Raw genomic sequence first — 20,474 nt, 5'->3', positions numbered from 1 at the left:
CTATAACACAGAATGTGCACCGCTATAACGCGGAACGAGCTCCGCTATAACACGGAATGTGCACCGCTATAACACGGAATGTGCACCGCTATAACACGGAACGAGCTCCGTTATAACACGGAATGTGCACCGCTATAACGCGGAATGTGCACCGCTATAACGTGGAACGAGCTCCGTTATAACACGGAATGTGCACCGCTATAATGCGGAACGAGCTCCGTTATAACACGGAATGTGCACCGCTATAACGCGGAACGAGCTCCATTATAACGCGGAATGTGCACCGCTATAACGTGGAACGAGCTCCGTTATAACACGGAATGTGCACCGCTATAACGCGGAACGAGCTCCGTTATAACACGGAATGTGCACCGCTATAACGCGGAACGAGCTCCGTTATAACACGGAATGTGCACCGCTATAACGCGGAACGAGCTCCGTTATAACACGGAATGTGCACCGCTATAACGCGGAACGAGCTCCGTTATAACACGGAATGTGCACCGCTATAACGCGGAACGAGCTCCGTTATAACACGGAATGTGCACCGCTATAACGCGGAACGAGCTCCGTTATAACACGGAATGTGCACCGCTATAACGCGGAACGAGCTCCGTTATAACACGGAATGTGCACCGCTATAACACAGAATGTGCACCGCTATAACGCGGAACGAGCTCCGCTATAACACGGAATGTGCACCGCTATAACACGGAATGTGCACCGCTATAACACGGAACGAGCTCCGTTATAACACGGAATGTGCACCGCTATAACGCGGAATGTGCACCGCTATAACGTGGAACGAGCTCCGTTATAACACGGAATGTGCACCGCTATAATGCGGAACGAGCTCCGTTATAACACGGAATGTGCACCGCTATAACGCGGAACGAGCTCCATTTATAACGCGGAATGTGCACCGCTATAACGTGGAACGAGCTCCGTTATAACACGGAATGTGCACCGCTATAACGTGGAACGAGCTCCGTTATAACACGGAATGTGCACCGCTATAACGTGGAACGAGCTCTGTTATAACACGGAATGTGCACCGCTATAACGCGGAACGAGCTCCGTTATAACACGGAATGTGCACCGCTATAACGCGGAACGAGCTCCGTTATAACACGGAATGTGCACCGCTATAACGCGGAACGAGCTCCGTTATAACACGGAATGTGCACCGCTATAACGCGGAACGAGCTCCGTTATAACACGGAATGTGCACCGCTATAACGTGGAACGAGCTCCGTTATAACACGGAACGAGCTCCGTTATAACACAGAATGTGCACCGCTATAACGCGGAATGAGCTCCGTTATAACACGGACTGTGCACCGCTATAACGCGGAACGAGCTCCGTTATAACACGGAATGTGCACCGCTATAACGCGGAACGAGCTCCGCTATAACGCGGTTTCTCAGCGGTCGACGACGAACTACTTGAGCTGCGCGGCTGAGCGGCACAGTACGGTACACGCGATGATACAGTAACATGGCGACGTGCCCTCAGTGCGGAGTCCCGTCGTCTTACTGTGTGCCCGTCCATCGTGTCTCGCCAAATCGTTATATTATTTATGGGGAAATAGTTTTCGCTTCACGCTTTTTTCGCTAAACACGCCACTTTTAAGGAACGCGTCTACCGTGTTAAATGAGGACCTTGCCGTCCAGTACCAAACCATGCTGGTCAGTGTGGTTGGTAAAGGCAGAGAACATAGACGTTGGTGCATAGTACAATACAACAACTGATTTTTTCTGCATTTCTCCCTGCTGAAAAAGAAGCCCCTCGGGTGAATGAATGACATTTGTATTATTATTGTATTGTTTTTATTGTTTTTGTATTGGAATTGTATTGTTTTTGTATTGGTTTTATTTCCTAAATGTGTGAACTGTATTTGACAGATAACCGTGCATGTGTGTTAACTCTGCTTGACCTTTTAGGAATGTGAAATTTACAGCATTTGCTTACTGCCGTAAAACAGGAATACAGTACTAAATAATTTCAAAGGTACTTAAGATAATATAAATAAGGGTCCTGTCTCAAGTAGAAAGCTGCATTACAGTAACTAACATTATTTATATTTATATTGTGCATAAATTCTCCCTGCCATGCGCCTGCATATTTGGAGTGTGAGTGTCTCTCTCCCCGTGGTCCTCCGGTTTTCCCCTCCACATTTATAATCAACATCATGCGTTTAGAGTATTTGGCAGCTATACATTTCCACACGACAAGCCACTTCGTTGAGCTATCATTTGTGGCCTGGTCGCTTCTGAAAAAGTGCTAAACAGCTCAATGGACCTTACCTGGTAAAATAAAAAACACATTTTTTCGAGTATGGAATTTCGAACACTTGGATCTAACCTGAAGAGATGGCTGCTTCCATGCGTGTGAGCAGGAAAACAATTTAGATTTCTTGCCCCGAGTGATATCATTTTCGCCACCAACCCGAACTTACCAGCGTGGTGAAGTATGGTTAAATGACCACCCACAAAAGGTGATGGGGAGCAGTGGATTAACAAAGCACTCTACGTGTGCAATGAGTAGTTTTCGCTTAATTTGGAAATTAGTTCACCCATACGTACTGGGTTTCCCGTTTCAAGTCCAATAAGCGGAGTCGTGGTGACGGCATATAACCCAAGCTACGGGCTATACAGTTAACCACTCTACTCTGCGCTCCATCAATGGGAGGGAATAGCAAAACTACAGACATTGGCATCAATCTCCTGGACGTATTGCCATCATACGCAATAATAGAATATTAGAATCATGCATTTTGTGTACATGGAATTGTAATGATGAAAATATTACACGCTCTGGTGTGGTGCATGCCGAGATGCTGTCTGTTTATTAAGACCACGAGATGTGGTCGATGATCCCTCGCCACTACCTGTTGTGGTGTTTGAGCTTAGCAGCACTTGATAACTGGCTGCTGGTTTCATTATTGCGGACTGTAAGTGCAGTTTGGCCCTGTTACGTACGTAGGGTGCGAAATAAGTTCAACATACTTACAATAGCAGTATACCTGATTCATCCTTGTTATTGGTTTTGGGTTTGAACATTGTTGTTGTTAGAAACATTACGCTCTCTGAAAGGTTTTGGTATGCAGTAGCCCGTACAGCAACAGTTACATTCCGTGTTTCATTCAGTTCTGAGGCGAATCTTCAAGGTGTGCACATCTTCCACATTCGTACGGCGCTTTCAGCATGAGCAAGGACACTGGTTGTGATGGCGTCTTCACATTGATCTTAAGCTATACGAAAGCTGCATGAAACCTGGGGGAATTATTGTGTTCCATAATTGATCAAAGATTAAATTTTGCGTGGAGTGAACGCTTGTCTTCCTCTCATGCCAGACGACTCCTCTCCGTGAATGCTTCTCACAGCCGAGGATGTTTGTCATCGTCCTCAGTGGAGGGTCACCCATTCTCCTCTGAGGCACATCGCAGCTGCCTTTGACATTCCTCTCCGAAGACGCTGCTGGAGCCGTCAACCGCAACGGAACACCAGCGGCGGCCTGATGTGCACAACTCATTCATGGATGCAAAGTTAAAGACGAGTCACAGTTACGCTCACTCAGCTTAAGAACCAGGCTACAGTCTACATTATAGACTGCCTGTACACTCACCAAACTTAATAACCAGGCTACAGTCTACATTATAGACTGCCAGTACACTCACTCCGATTAAGAACCAGGCTACAGTCTACATGAGTTTTTTTCACTTTATTTATATTATTATTTGTTCTATCTACGTGACTTTACCGAAAAAAAACAAAGAATATAGCCACAGTTAGTTACGACTGTGGTCATGCACCCAAACTGTGGACCGTGTTGTAGAAGGGGAAGCTCAAAACCACACGGGCTCTCTTCCGAAGTCCTCTCGTGGTGAGCTGAAACATCATACCGCTGTGCGCAAGAATAGAATCGGAACGCCACTCTTCATTCAGTTTTCCAAAAGCTCTCCAAACTGCTCTCGCTCGCCTCGTTATCTCATCATTTTGACTCTGGCCTGACCTACATAATTGCCCTACGGTACACGTGCTGGGATGTGTTTTCCAGTTGTGTCCCTCCAACGAGTGTATTGTTTCGTTCAGAAAACTTGCCGTGCGTAATGTCGAGGAAAAAGTAAATGCTGCCTTTTGCAGTGCGAAAAAGGTAAAGCTTCTGGACCGGATATAATGATCCTAGACTTCGTCAAAGAAGACGAGCCTGCTTGTTGGGGTACAAAATTAGCTATTCCATTTGCGAACTGTTTACATTGAAATCGTATCCCTCAATTATAGATAAGGTCTCTATAGGTATGTACAAAAATAGAGACTAAGTCTGAATTAGTAAAATTACAGACCTATTGGCATCCTATGATGCATGTAACTTGTTCACGATGATCATTTATGGCAGAAAAATTGACAGTTTAGAGGCCAACCAACCGTGCGAACAAGCCGGATTTAGGAATGTTTTTCTTTCTACCATCAGTCACATACTATCAATGAGGTTTTGGAAAAAACTCATTAATATCAAACATCGTTATGCCCTACCTTTTGTATACTGCGAAAAGCTACTTGAAAAAGTAGGGGGAATTGATGCATTCTTCAAAGCTCTCATAAACCAAGGGCTCAATAAGAAATATCTTCAAGCTATAAAACAATTTACTATTTTGGAACAGTGGAACAGCTACACCGAAATTGCATAAAGTTGCAAAATACGTATCGGCATGAGTCGGAAGCTCTCGCCAAAGTTTTTCACAGCAACAGTCGAATGTTTTCCAAAAACTGCATTGGGGAATTGACGGGTTAAATATAAGTGGATGGATTTTTAACCATCTCAGAATTGCTGATGCTATCGTCGTTACAATAACCAATGGAAATGGATTCATCATCATCATTGCTAGTCCCTTAACCGTGGGGGTTGTGTCAGCGCCACTGATGCTTTGCCAATCGACCCGTCTCCACCTTTCGTCGCTGGTCTCTCTGCGGTGTGCGCAACGCCTTCCGCCGAAGTGCAAGAGGCTCCGTTTGTTCCCGTGACTGAATTGCAGTGAATTGTCGACGAACTCCACAAAGAAGCCTGTATAGTCGGCCTCAAGGTAATCGTCAGTAAAATGCTATCGCTTTCCAGGGCATAAAATAACGCCAACTCCACACAGTACAAGCAAATGTGGATCGTGACCCCCACTGCCCAAAGATGCGGATGGCACCGAGGCCTGGAGTTCTGCAATGTAATTGCGCTGAGATTGTGTTTGTGCCACTGAGATTGTGTCACTGAAGCTACATAAATTAAATGGTTAGGGTTGCACAATTCTACTTTAATTACTGTGTGTAAATCATACATTGGGTTTCCATTCAATTAATCTCACTCCGAAATTGCATTGCTTTCATGATGCAGCTCCTATGTCCCAAGAGTTTTATTTCTACCCCCCCCTACATGCGTAAGCAATTACTGAAATGAGTTTCCATCTTTGCGTGTAAAGGGTCATAAAATATCAAGGTTTAGCATTGTATTTTGCTTAAACTGGGGCCCTGTTGACTTTTCATTAGGTGCACAGTTATGTAAATATGCGTCACGGTGTACCCCATGCTTGGTGCTGCCGACCGATTGGCCTCGGAGGACCGGTTAGCAAAGAAGAGAGCTAATATTTGCAGTCAGGCACGTAAGACACGTAAAATGGGGCATCCCAAGTTTCCCATGCAAACGAAAAATTACTTCTAATCTCGCTGGGCTTTCACTGATCAAAAAACAAGATATTTCTGGAATGAGCCGAAGCTGAATGATTGGGACCATAAACATTTATTCCGTCCCCTTTTATTGAATTTATATTCATCCTTGCGGGCCCGTGTGCGTTGGCTGAAGGCTGCCGAGCGCCGCATTACAATGAAGGCGGCATGAGTCACCCAGTCGAGGTGGGGGAGCCAGGGCGAGCGGGTGCGTAACGTGGGTGCGTCACCATGGCGACACCATCCTCAGTGCTGCTGCTGCTCCTGCCGCTGCTGTAGCGCAAACGGCCATTGACTTATCTGCAGCCCGGCCGGCCTCTCCCTGCCGCCACCACCGTCCCGTCAAGCGGCGCCGTCAAGCGGCGTGTCCTAGGCAGCACTCCCCACCCAGCCGTCCCCAAGCATCGAGAGGTGCGGTGTCACGGAGGTGCTGGGGTGGTGGTCAACGGTACTGTGGTGTCGTGATGTTGCTGTGGTATCGTGGTGGTACTCTGATGGTGCTGTGGTGTCGTGGTGGTACTGTGATGGTACTGTGGTGTTGTGGTGGTGTTGCCATAATGTTGTCATGGTATTCTGATTGTGTTGTGCCATGGCTGGTGTTTTATGGCACTCTGCATTGTGGTAGTGATGTTATGGTACTGTGGTGGGGGCTGTCGTGGTTTTTTTTTCCATGGCACTGGTATTGGCATCATTTTGTCAGGATATCCGCTTGTTGAGAATGCGGTGGGGATGTTAGCTTGTTGTTGGCGTGGTGTTGTTTAAGTGCATCTGAGATAATGTGGGGGAGGTGATCCGTTGAGGCTGGTGAGGCAGGGTGGTCGAGGTGGTGTTGCGCTCGAGTGGTTTTGTTTAGGTTATCTGGTGTCATCACGCTGACGTTGGTGTGGTCTTTGTTGCGGTACAGCGTGGTGGTGGTGGTGTCACGGTCCACTGACGTTATTGTGGTCAGATCTTTGATTCATGTAACAGCTGGTCTTCTATCCAAAACGTAAATTAGAGTTTGTGATGATTAGCAATAAAGTCCAGGTTATGGCTAGGTTTAGGACTGTGTTTGTGTACAATGTTTAGGTTATGCCTAAATCTAGGAGTGGGCCCATTACCTGTGACCAATGTGAATGTTATATCCAGGCCTTGGGTTAAAACTGATCAAAATTAATGTTCATGTTATGGCTGAGTCTGGGGGATAGCTCTAAGTTTAGCAGCAATGGTGTGATTTTTAGATAAGTGTTTGCACTATTCTGAAACGTGAGCATTGTGTCGGGTTGTCACTCGTTCTAATTAAGCGTAGCCGCTGTGTTTTTTTCTTGCACGGGCCCCCGACGGCGTGGGCCTTCCCACGGCAACCTCTCATTTATTTTGTGAGCCGTGCGCGGCGTGACGCAGATTTCTGTCAGAAAGGCAAACGACAGAGAACGCCACACGGTGAATTTCCGCACCCTATTGTGGCGTTTATTTTGAAAGCCCCCCCTACCCCCCGTGCCGCATTTATCAGGTGTCCTGGTAAATGAAGAAACTCACGGGTCTAAGTGGGATCTTACTTGGTTATAAAGGTCATCTATCTATCTTACTCCTGCCGTCATCATCATAATGATCATTAATATTTATTATGCATGTAATTATTGATCGCTAAAAAAGTATTCTTACATTCTTATGTTGATGATTCACACATTTATTACTCGAGTCGATTTATGCAAACAATACGCACATCGTACGCCTGGCATTGAGTTTAGGTTCATTAAGAGCAGCTGGTGTGACGACAAATGAGACGGAACAAATGGGAAATGGGTATAAATGAGTCGGTTAAAAGGAGGCCAGAAATATGTTTCTTGAATTGGAATTGCAGCCCCAAATGGTGACAATTCGTCGGATCGCACGGGAGAAATCGTAACGTGTCCTTTATTCATTATAGCCTGATTTAATGTTTACCACGAGTGTGATCTTGCCTCCTCTAAACTTGGTAAAATGTTGAAACTGTCAGTCAGGCAGGGTCTTTTATTTAACAAGGATAATATGAAATAGTAACATTTATCAGATCGCACGGGAGAACTTCTTTCGCGCCGTACGTAGCCATCCGTGCTAATCGGATGTGCGAGATAAACCCACTGAGGTGGACGAAACGTGGCCCCGTTTGCAAGGGCGACCTGGGTTGCATCAAGGTTTCATTTGTAGCGTATTCCCGCACCGAATTTTAAGCACGTACATATATTAACCTGTGTTCTTAGACAGAGTTATTTATCCACTTGCGCAATAAATCCATACCAGAAATGCTAAATTATGACATTTCCCGCAAATATAAGCTTGTGTGGTACCATAGTGCGCGCATTGAAAGCCAACCACTCGACAGGAGCTAATGATTCTCCGCAAGCTCGCACCTTGTCAGACGCGGGGTTAATAGATTCACACCTTGTCTTTAAGTGTTGCCATGATTGCACGAGGTGTCGCGTCACGTGCCTGGGGCGCACGTAGCCTGGACACGATACAAATTATCGCTGCCGGGTGACGTAAAGTCGGTGACCCCCCGGCGTGGGTCGCAAGCGATCGAGTGACTGACAGATGAGCAGGTCAAGCGTGCTCGAGAGGGTTCAGAAGATGTCAGTTGTCCCACGAGTGGGAGGTGGTCTGGTTGTGTCAGAGGTCAGAGTATGGAGCTGGCATTGCTGAAGATACTGGGTTTGAATCCGCACAGCCACCCACGATTACTGATGGTCTCGGCATGCTCCCCAATGGATGCTCAAAGAAAACCCTGGTATTAAATCCAGTGTTTGAGGTTACTTTGGTTACATTCCAGCTCTGATAATAAAAATATCGGTTTTGACTCTCATGTGACTTAACATGACTTTGTAGCAGGGCGGGCTGGGAAGGTGTTACCCCCTAATGTCGAGGGAAATTCCAAGAGCAGTTTTGTGATATCTGCTTCCACGCGCCATTTTCTAACATTGTTGACTCACTGCTCTGCAGGACTTCTGAATCGATGATTAGCCTCATGATGTGTCACCGTCTCGTGACGTGTTACCGATAGCACGATTTTGACAACATTTGGGGAAATGACAACCATTTTACAAAATAAATATCCGTGTGTAGGTGGATGGGCTGGTGAGCACCTGTATGATTCATTGGCTACTGGCCGTCAGCTCGCCGATGATCGGGTCTTTGTGATTAAGCTATGACCAGATGTTGTGCCTTTCTGGAGGGTCCTGCTTGGGATGTCTGGAGTGCCCGAGAAAACCCCATGCAACCTTGGAAATGCCACTTGAAACGCCACAAGATCGACCCAATACAGAAGGTCCCCGAGTTACGATGGTCCGACTTACGATATTTCGATCTTACGATGGCGATAGTGATACGAAAAAATTGTAAAATGTTTAAAATTTTGCGCAGCAGGCAAACGCAGCAGCGTACTAGGTACGATGCGTTCAATGCATGTGAAAAGTTTTTATAGCAGATAGGATTGTTTCCTGAAAAAAACTTTCTATTAAATTGCAGTTCATATAGGTAGGCTAAGAATTTACCTTGTTTTTTTACTTTACATTTCACTGTATTGTAATTAATAAATACATACAGTATATAGTTTATACAGTACGGTACTGTAAATTGCTCTGTTTTGCTAAATTATCACCATTCTTTAAGACTCCTGGGTAGGCGAGGCCATCTTCGACTTACGATATTTGTGACTTACGATGGGGTCGTCGTAACGCATCTCCATCACAAGTAGAGGACTACCTGTATGCCTCTACTTTCGGTCGTCCACTGCATCCTTTTCGCTCTATTCATCCTGCACTACTGCTCGCGGCAGAACTCTCCGAAAAGCGACTCACAACCTCCTCTCGACACCAAGGAGCAGGACCGTCATTGCCAGTGTCGTTACTCCGTGAAAGCGGCCCCCTCCATCTGGAACACGGCCATCATCATCATCATCGTCCCGCTGCTGCTCATTCACAGCATCAGAGCAGCGTTCAATCCACACCTCCTTTAAGAAGAGACACTTGAAGGCCCCAGCCTCTCTCTCGCCTGACTTTAGAACGACGCTGAGCTTGGCTCTTCGCCTCAGTCACGGTCATTTATGTCTGTGAAATATTGTGCGTGTTATAAATTACATGATTAACATTATAGATCGGTCACTCTCGCAAATGAGACTCTGCTGGTCTCACAAGTTCTCACCTCGTTAAACAAATAGACCCGGCGCTCCAGGTAGGTCATTAAACTGCTTGCTGTCACCTAGGAGTGGACCATTCAGCTCAGCGCAGGAGGGGCACTTCACTGCTGTGTGGCACGCACATGTCCTTTGTTGTGCTGACATTCCAAAGCGATGTAGGGCACTGTAGGGAAACACATTAGTATCATCGGTGTGATGATACAAATGTATACATTTGCCCTGGAAAGTCTCGTAGAGTCTTCACGTTCTTGGGATGGGTGGCCAATTTTATTTCTTGTCATCTGTCCCAGTTTTATTCCAAGCCAATATTCTGTTGAGTGTTTGAGCAGACATTGGCATTTAGCTCCTGGACATTTTGCCATACGCAAGAAAATAATAAAATGTGGATTTTTGAGAACACACAATATCCACTTAGCTGAAATAATCTACTTACTGTGTTGCCTCTAAGACACACCTAGCTTCCCTGCATGTGGCGTGTCACACAGATGGTAGCTTGATTTACATGTGATCAAACAGCCTTTCTTCGACTTTGCTTTATTTTGATAATTTAAATCTGTAACATGACAAGAAAACCCATCACAACAGAGACGGTGCAGGCTGCATTACAAGTTGATTGAACAGCACACACAGAGGTGTGCATTGCATGTACAGAAGCTCTTCACACTTATGTGTCGAGCATTCTTGTCGGTTAGCCATTCTTGTTCATGCCTGTCCAGCTTTTGGCTGTGGGTTTTGTGGTTAATTGTCTGATACAGTAAAATAACCACATTTTAAATTGTACTAAACATGTTTTTACTTTACCAGGTAAGGCCCACTGAGCTATGTAGCTCTTTTTCAGAAGTGACCTGGCCACAAATGATAGCGCAACGAAGTGGCTTCACCTTCACATGTGGACAATTATATGTCAGCCAAATACCCGAAACCAGCGGTCCCCAATCTTTTTGGCACCAGGGACCGGTTTTGTGGAAGACAATTTTATCACGGACGGGGGGGGGGGTCATCATTGGGTCTTTCCCCCTTTTCAAAGAAGCTCTCCAGCGATGTTTGTTTTTTACTCATTGTGGCTACTAGGGGTTAGCAGCTTGTGGGCTTAGCAACACTGTGACTGAGACAAGTGCGCAGTGCGGGAAAGAGGCGCGGACGGAAGTGGTCAATAATAAAATTATTGGCGCGGGCCACGCGCGGACTCACCGCTCACCTCCTGCTGCTGTGCGGCCCGGTTCCTAACAGGCCACGGACCGGTACCAGTCCGCGGCCCGGGGGTTGGGGACCCCTGCCCTAAACGCATGTTGATTTTAAATGTGGAAGTAAAAAACTCGAGGTCCCGGTGAAAAATCCACGCAACCACGGGGGGAACACGCAAACTCCAAAAATACGGGCGTGAAGGTTGGGATCAAACCTGCGACCTCCTGTATACCTGGCGAGGTAGTTAACATCTCGGCATCGTGGCGCCACGGTGGCGAGATGTAACACCTGCTCGCCTTTTATCCATCTTCATTGCGTTTGTCACTGCGTTGACAACAAAAATTGCTCCAATCTACCCATATGGAGATTTTTTCAGTTTGAAGAGAAAACCAAAATCGCATTTTGTAACTCCTGCTGCTCTCAACTTCCTGCTCTTCTGCATTCCTTCGCGCTAAGATCACTTTATTCCCAGGAGCCTTCGCTGCTTAGCTGTTACAAAAAATGCATATTAAAAAAAAGGTTTAAATTAAAAGATTGAACTTTTATCACGTTACGAAACATTTTGATGTCATGAAAGGAGCATTTACGGTTCGCCAGATGAGGGTGGATGGAAAGCGGTCGCCTTGGCAGGAACTTTAGCAACACCGCACTGCTGCAGCTCTGTGTGCGTGAGTGGCTTCGTGCCTGGACAATAACAACGTTTCCATTGCAAACAAAAAAATATGTTTTTGCAAAGAGGCCTTTTTCGCATTTTTTTTTTCATTACAAAGCCTTCTGCCAGCTGGGTTAACTTCACAGTAAAACAAGAACGACAAGGAAAAAAGACACATGCAAGCGTAACAAACAAAAAATGCCCGTCGAGATCAAGTATGTTAATTTATGTGTTTGTCATGTGTTTAATCTTTAGGAAAACAATGTGGTCAGAATATTTTCACGTAAGCGTACACTGCAGCCCACACCTGGGAGCCATGCCTAATGCCCTCATTCGCCAAGCTCATTACTGGTTGACATGTACTTTAGAAACTGCTCTCCAGCCAGAGGACCTCTGCGGTATCCTCTGCAGCTGTCCGTGACTTGGCCGTTTTGTTCCTCGTTGCGTGGCCGCACTGTAAGCCAGGTGCTTTCTCCGTGTCTTTCAGGTTTCCCAGGTCGCCCTCGTAAGCCGTGACACCAGGACGACTTCCTCTTCGCAGAAGAGAATGAACTTTGCTTCATAAAACCCTCGGCAGCTCCACCCTTGCCTCTTGGCACCGGCCTCTGAAAATGGACCACATGAAGGCGCATCCTGCTAAATCCTAAAACAAATCTGGGGTCCGCTCAGTGACGTGTGGTGGATTTGGCGTCGATTCTAGATCGACACGGCGTTTTTAAAAATATTATTATAAGTACGGCCTCTTGCTCCCCGCGAGCTGGTTTTAAATATCATTTTGAGTGAGGCACGCCCCGTGACGCTGCTGAGCATTCACGTTCTGCGCGGGGGCCCCTTCCCACCGCCGCACTCAGACTCAGCCTGCGAGCCGCCGCTTAGCCTGCCCTGTCCCGCGCAGAGCCATGCTTCCATTGGTGCTGGTGGTGGCCTGTACGTGCTGGCTGCTGGCAGCAGTCGCGCCTGCCGACACGAGCCTGCACAGGTAAGAAGCGCACGCACACACGCACACACGTACACATGCCAGTGTTGGCACCGGGTGTCTCGCGTTTTGTGTCCGTGAGAGTTCGTTTAGCATCACGCGTTTCAGCAATGGCTAACCTCAGTAGCGAGTGATGGAGAGTATTGAGACCCGATGAGGATTTTTTGGGTCAATTTACACTATGATAGTGTGCAAACTTTTCAGTCAATGGCCCTTTTTTAGACAAGCCTATGGGATCCTATCAGTCTGATAGAATGGACAAGTTCAGAGGTGGTACAGTTTTAAGAAATGACGTAAGCTTTACCATGAAGAAGGGCTAATATCCTCACACGTTTGCGTAATGTTTATTTTGCAGTCAGAATGGAGCGTTAATTGATGACGGTAGTGAGTTCTATTGATTTGCGCTTGCACACCGCTGCCAGCGTGCGGTCCATTTACAATTATTGGACAGAGGCACCAGTTGCTAGTTGGACAGTGGTGGTGGAAGGCTGTACGTGGATAATCATTTACAGATCCTCAGGGTTCAAATGTTGGTTTTGTCCAGCGTGATGGATGCCCACGCGGCTTGAGTGACGTGTGTGTTTCGCATAAATTCTAACGTCGCTGGTTTGGTGTTTCCCATTCAATCTCAGGCCCCATCTGGTTTGATGTGTTTCCCACGAAATCTCACGCCCAATGGTTTGAACCTCCTTTTTGCCTCACCAAAACAACCGTCCTTAACCTTTAACTTGCATACGCGACTTAGACCTTGATTTCTGCAACGGTTTAAATTACAATCGTAAACTGCCGGAGTTAAATGCGTCGGTTTTATTTTCATTTTGCGCTTGTGCACTTCTACACAACACATAAATCAATTACTTAATTTTATTATTATTCACAGCAGATACATAACTTACTAAGAAGGGCCATTGCCAAAAATGTCGCCTATTACATTTTTTTTCCTTTTAAGGCCACGGTGTTATTGACGAACGTGTTGAGTTTTTTCTCAATCGTGCTTTTGCACCACTGCCAAAGCAGCATCACGATGTAATTTAATCTTTTGTGAAGGTTCCTCTAAATTCTGAGACATTCGTGAAAGTGCAATAGCAGTCGCAGACCTTGATCTCTAGTTTTAAGTCTGATTTGAAATTATGGGCTCTCAGTGAGAATATTTTTCTTTTAATACAATTTTGTTTTGTGTACTGATGAATGTGCCACTGTTTTTAATGAATGATGGCATGTTGTGCCTTTCATGGACGTACCGTGAAGGATGTTGGGGTGTATGTGTGTATGTGTACTCGGTATATGTAATGATTAATTGCCCACACCTTCTATCACGGCCACGGTTTGTTCAATTGGTACCCATTCTGGAATCCGATTCGATTAAAGTTAATGAATATGCTTCATCTCATCCGTGCTGTTTTGTGGAGTCCCCTTTGCTCCACTGGCCTGAATGTAACATCCGCACATAATTTTCACAACTATTCAACTCTTACATGCACAATTCAATGCACAGGTGTGTCCTGGGCATAATAGTGACCGAAATAGATTAATCAATGAGTCGCTCAGTGCCTATTGGGTCCTATTGTGTCCTATTGGATTGTGCATTGTTGGACGCCTGATCGCTGTGGAAACGGCTTGTTGTAATTGTTATCAGGCGTCGAGTGGGCGGTGCGGGGGTCGACTCCAAGTGCTCCGTGACTGCCGCCGCCCAAGACGCGGGCGACGCGACGGAGTTCACCTACGACGTGCAGATGCCGGCCGTCCGTCCGCAAAAGGTGGCCCGACCCGTCGTGCGTCCCCCGTCGGGGAAGAAAAGCGCACGCACGTTAACTCTCGTCCGCGTTCCGGTCCACGCCCAGCTTGTAAAGCCCGGCTGAGGGAGCATTGTTATGACGGCGTTAATAAGCACACTAGAAATCGGTCGGCGCATGGTTTTTATTTAACCGGGTGAGGCTCCATTTTGATTCGGTGTCTCTTGCAAAAGGGTGTTTTGAATTGCCTGCTTCAATGTAAAACTGTCTCAACCCATCGCTACCGACCGATGCGTGCACACTCCCCCTCTTTCACCACCATTACCCACTCGCACTGTCTTACTCGAATCCGCTTACTTTAGCCCAGAGTTGCCAAGTCTTCTGGTAAAACACAAATAATGTCAATGCCTTTAAAGAGACGCCCAAAACAGGAAGGGGTGGGGTCTGAAGAGGAATGGGGCAGGGCCTAAAGAGGAGGGGAGGGAAAACAAAACCCAAATCTTCAACTGGAGATTTCCTTCAACCGTGAACTTTCCCGTTGATTTCAGGAAATGAGAACGTGGAGTCAAAACAAGTTAAGCAGGAAAGCAAAAATATAATGCCGCAGATGCGGCCACAGGCCAGCATCGTAGACTTTCAATACCTGCATGAGTGTCATTAAGTATTTGTCTACAGTAGTCCCTCGGTTAACGTTTTTAATCCATTCCATGAAAAAAACTGTGAACCAAAATAACTGCTAATGGAATGTAGGAATTGCATGTTAAAAGCATGAATCCGTTCCACTTGCGAGCGCTCGGATTGGCCGAAATTGGCGCCCGCATGTATAGCGTAAACATACCGTGAATCAACATTTTAGCGTGAGTCGAAATCATGAGAGTCCTATGGGAGGCGAAACGCTCACTGAAAAGCCGTTCACCGATGTCACTGTTAACCGAGCGACTACTGTGTTGACAGCCCTGAACATCCTCACCAATGAGATGTTCCATCTCCCAAAGGATTATGCAGTTAAAATATTTGAATAAATATTTTTACAAAGAATTCCAGCCTCCAACTAGCTTGGCTTCTGAGATCTGTTAGGTTATATAGGCCAAGGTTGAATAGTTTTGTTTTTACTTCGGTTGAAAAAAGTTTCAAAATGTGTTATGTTGGCATGATGCCAGACTGTGCCTTCTGTGTAATATTAGAAGTTATATCCTGAACGTTTCCAACAAACCATGACAAATATTTATTTGAGTTTTCGTATTTACTTGTGATTGTAATTGTTGCTTACAAATCCAACTTCCACGCTGCAGTTCAGCACTTGAGAGGGAGAACATGGGCTGATAAATAGCAAACTGGATGATTGGTGAAACAAATATTCGAAGTAATATTATTACTATTATTCTTGGTTCTTTCGGTAAAGTCACGTAGAAGGGGAATAATAAAATTATAAAAATAAAACAATTAAATTCTCACGACGTTTCGGCCACAACGCAAGCAGCCGTCCTCAGGTGAAGAGCAGAGCTCTTGGTGAAGAGCAGAGCAGAGCTCTTCACCTGAGGACACTGTCCAAAAAGACAGCGTCCTCATTGGGACGCTGTCTTTCCGGCAGCTCTGCTCTTCACCTGAGGACGGCTGCTTGCGTCGTGGCCGAAATGTCGTGGAAAGTTTATTATGTTTTATTTTTATTATTTTATTATTTCCCTTCTACGTGACTTTACCGAAAGAACCAAGAATATGAATCCCTGCAGTCACGAAAGCTTTAAATCCAAATTTAACATATTATTTTGCAAGAAGAAACATTTTTGGTATTGTTTTTTTTAATTCGGGTATTTCTAAATGTTCCTTGAGAGTAGACTTTGTAATTTAACGATCCTTAAAGTGCGCTCAACTCGACACATTCTTCAATAACACTGTGGCATTAAGAGGAAATATATATATAATAGGCAACGTTTCAGGCAATAACCCTTCTTCACACGTGTATATAGGCCTTGTGGTGTAAAGTGCAGTCTCCAACTCTCTCTGATTTGCCTATTTACCTATTTACGTGCTTTAGCCAAGGATGGCTGTTGCCGAAAACTTTGCTGATTTTGTATTTTTCCTTTCAAGGCATTTGGTGTTATTGACGAATGCAGGATGTTAAGTGTCCTTGTGCACCACTGCCAATGCGGTAGCAGCCTCACCAAATAATTTGTTCAGGATCACTGTGAATATTAGAACCACATCAGTAAACCACGTCCTCGGCCAGCCGGAGCTATTCCTTTCTCCTTTGCCGCTAACTAACTTCCAAACCCGTGAACTCTACATTGTCTCTTAACGAGCGGCAATGAAATTGCAACCAAGTGTTTTTGCCGGAACTTACAGCGACTGACGCTCACAACGTATGCGAAAGGGACGCGACAGCGGCACGGCGACACCGAACGGCATTCCCCCATTTACCACCTGACCCGCTCAGCTTCTGTGAGACAACATGGGCGTTCCCAGGAGCGATGCTTAGACCGTGTTTCTCTTGTGCCGCGCGCTGCGTGGCGTGTTTGTGTGCGTCTGTCTTGTAGCAAGATGCCTACCTTTGCTCCATGGTGCCTATGCCTTCCCCTCGGACCATGTACATCGGTGAGCCTATGTCACGCCACGGTCGCGCGCATCGGTCAGCGTGTGTTGCATGGTCACGTGATTTACAATGCTGCACGGCTGCATTTTATTATTCGTATGATTATGCTTGTTTAAACTATTAAAATTAGAAACTATTTTTAACTTTAGCAGGTAAGGCCCACTGAGCTATGTAGCTCTTTTTCAGAAGCAACCTGGCCAGAAATGATAGCTCAACGAAGTGGCTTATCACGTGAAAACTTAACGCAGCCAACTACTCGAAGCGCATGTTTCTAAAACGTGGAGGGAAAAGACCAGAGGGCTCGGAGAAAAATCCACACGACCACAGGGAGAACAGGCAAACTCCAAATATACAGCAGGCGTTAGGGTCGGGATCGAACCCATGACCTCCTGTATACCAGGCGAGGGAGTTAACATCTCACCACCGGGAATGCCTCAGTGAGTCCCTAGGCTCCTTTTCGGAAGGTGTTGTCGAGTTTTTCCTCAGTGTGACGTTGAGGTTGCAATTATAATTGTTCAGCATTGACATGTTTGACCAGTACCAGTTAACTTGGATGGTATTTTTTTTTTTGAGCTATGATAAGAAACGGGGGAACCTGGAGGAAACCCATGCAGAACACCATTGCAGAGCACGGGGAGAACATACAGACTCCACACAGAAAGGCTCTCCCGAGTTGGCAGTTGAACCCAGATGTTTTTGCTGTGAGGCACAAGTATTACCACTGAGCCACCTTGCCAACAATGTTGCATTGCTGCCTTGTGCAGGAATAAAATGGACATTGTCTCCCAGCAGGCTGACAGATGACAATATGCACGACTCATGTGTTCGGCAGGCATTGTGTGTTCTAACCATCTCCTTTCCCAATAGGCTGTCGACACCTTGTGGGAATGCAGCTGTTGCTTTTATTTGAGTGCAGCGATTTTACAAAAGGCCTTTCGATGACAATACAGCTGCAGTGAGCAAGTTTTATTTTGCCTAAGATGATACTCCTCTTAGTCTACAATTATTTTGGTTGCAGCAGCCAGTGAGGGTTTTAGGGGTGGGGTTTGTACCAGAAGTAGCTGATGGTTCAATTGGAGTGTGTTACATTATCGTCTGCTCTGCTTGCTGTAAATCACAATTGCACAACCACCGCATCTAAAAATGCTGTACATGGCCTGCATTCATAAATCTGCATCACAAACGCACCCTGTGTGACTTTGCAAGTCCGACACGAGCATTCATTATTTGTGAGCCTTTATCGCACTTGTTAGCCTGTGTTATATGATAGTTTGCATTTCGTTAGCCTGTGCTGCATTCTCGCAAACACCATTTCACTTGTCCACTTTCGCCTACGACACTCTGCATGTTTTATGGTCGTGTACATTTGTGTCTCGAGACATTAGTAGACCGGGTGCGATGAAGGGAGATTTTTATTTTGAAGGCAAAGGAGGAGAATTATGTACTTTATGTATGTTGAATTTATTTCGCACCGTACGTAGCCAACCGTGCTAATTGGAGATGTAATGAGAGAGAGGACTTCCCTACTAAATAAGGTTTTTTTATTCAAGAAAACAGTTGAGTCGGAGACAGAGTAGAAGAGGGAAGCCTTACACCAAGGCTTAAGCAGAGGGATGGAGTCAGTCATGCAGTCACAGGGAATTACTTCCACACCTCAGGAGCCTCCATGCCCATAAATAATTCCTGTATTCCACAAATGTTTACATACACAAGCTGTCAAACAAATGTTTCTACCCTGTAAGGCTGAACCTCGGTCACATCCATCCGTAAGTCGACATCACGCAATGATGCCTAACACCAAGAGCCCACGCATGACACTTACGTGTGTCCTCGGGGTAATGCTGAATTGCTCTTAAGCATGCTCCTGTGCTGCTGTGCGTGTGGCGTGCTTACCAACAGTCGACTTCGTGCCTCGGGCAAACATGAGAACGGCGCATCATATGATCCTGTTCGGCTGCAAATCGCGGGCACCCATCACCAATGTGTCCTGGTCAGTGTCGTTCGCGACCCCCACGCGACCCCCACGCGACCCCCACGCGACCCCCGCATGGCCCCACACGCGCCCCACACGCTGGCCCCCACACGACCCCCACGTGACATCCGCTTACGAGATTGTCCTGACCACTCACGAGCGCTGCGTTTTTGCTCACCACTCGCGCCTATGTTGAAACAATTTAGACACACGACTTCGCTTATCAACACCATTGGTTATATTTGTAACCCTCGATCGCGATTGTTAGCCTGTGTTACGCGACGGTTGGCGGTGGTACGTCTGCTGTGCTTTATCGTGCACGTTTGCATCTCCAGACACTGCACAGGAAAGAAGAGAGGTGCATTCCAAGTAAACCTGGAATGTTGGGCCAACGTTGGTCCCACCACATTGCCAACATCGGCCCAACATTGCCACGTTTGAATGGGGTATTAGATCGTGTCAGATGATGGCAAAATGTAAGTTCTAGAGAGGAGGATATGACAAATTGATTTTCAACTTGTCAGTGAGCTTAATAATGATTGGCACGTTAAACGTTTTGTACAGGTGACATTTTGATTTGTCGGGCGGTGGAGTTGTGTTACGAAAGAAATTTGGCCAGATCATTACGTGGCCTAAGGCAAAAAATCAAACCTGAATCGTCGTGTATTGTTTTACTCTCCTTGCTGTTGCATGGGACTAAAAGATGTGCAAATTCCTGGTCCCTTGTGCTCCTGTGCGTGGTGTGGCGCGTGGTGTGGCGCTCGTGGTGTGCGCGCTTGGCGTCCGTGGTGTGGCGTGCGCCCGTGTTGTGCGTGCGTGGTGTGCGTTTTGTGCGTGCATTCCAGGGATTGCGGGAGGGATGTCAGTCCCTGCCAGGATTCCAGTATCATGTACGCCTGGGCACGCAATGCCCCTCCCACGCGGCTGCCAAAGGGTACGCATGCACGCACGCACATATACGAGCACACACAAGTCTTGATTGCGTACAGATATTTTCTTGTCACAGCCCTTGCATCCACTTTGTCCCCCTCACGGCTGTTTAAGGAGATAAATCGAGACTGCATTTATCCATCCACCCACTGTCACAGCCACCCACTCACCCAACCAACAAAACCAGGCAGCCACCCAGACACTTACCTAGCTACCCCCCTAACCACTCAGAACACGCCCACCCAGCCAGCCTTCATTTGATTTTAATTTGATTTCTCCTCAGACGTGGGTTTCCGCGTGTCAGGGAGCAGCGATGTCAACTCCTTCATGCTGCAGGTTCACTACGGGGACATCTCCACCTTCCAAGGTAGCAAAGACCAAGCGGTAGTGGTGGTGGCAAAGTGGCCACTCAAACTGAAAAAAAAGCTCAAATGAGGGCCGGGTGAAGCACTGAAGGTGGCTCCAGACTGAGGGTTTGCTGTCAGGGGCAGGACTAAGGCTAGGAATCAGTTGGCTTGTGTCTTCGTGTTATGGGTGAGACTGGAGTTTGGTTGGCTAGTGTGTTCTATCC

The 20,474-nt window shown here is 46.4% G+C and overlaps 1 protein-coding gene across 3 annotated transcripts in view; it reads left to right on the top strand.

The window, feature by feature from the left end:
- LOC144945985 (peptidyl-glycine alpha-amidating monooxygenase B-like) overlaps window positions 1-20,474 on the top strand; it is a 43,366-nt gene that overhangs the window by 3,707 nt on the left and 19,185 nt on the right. For 2 of the 3 annotated variants that reach the window (XM_078874696.1, XM_078874694.1), the window contains exons 2-7: window positions 12,190-12,681; window positions 14,315-14,435; window positions 16,946-17,003; window positions 18,901-18,991; window positions 19,819-19,907; window positions 20,187-20,270. In XM_078874696.1, coding sequence (XP_078730822.1) covers window positions 12,602-12,681; window positions 14,315-14,435; window positions 16,946-17,003; window positions 18,901-18,991; window positions 19,819-19,907; window positions 20,187-20,270 — 523 coding nt within the window. In that variant the 5' untranslated portion in view covers window positions 12,190-12,601. Of the gene's footprint in view, window positions 1-5,911; window positions 6,124-12,189; window positions 12,682-14,314; window positions 14,436-16,945; window positions 17,004-18,900; window positions 18,992-19,818; window positions 19,908-20,186; window positions 20,271-20,474 lie in introns of those variants that run through there. The other variant, XM_078874695.1, reaches the window with a different exon arrangement.

This window comes from Lampetra fluviatilis, chromosome 39, assembly GCF_964198595.1.
Source record: "Lampetra fluviatilis chromosome 39, kcLamFluv1.1, whole genome shotgun sequence".
Lineage (NCBI taxonomy): Eukaryota > Metazoa > Chordata > Hyperoartia > Petromyzontiformes > Petromyzontidae > Lampetra > Lampetra fluviatilis.
Note: the sequence above shows the minus strand (reverse complement) of the source record. Positions and strands in the feature narration are given on the sequence as shown.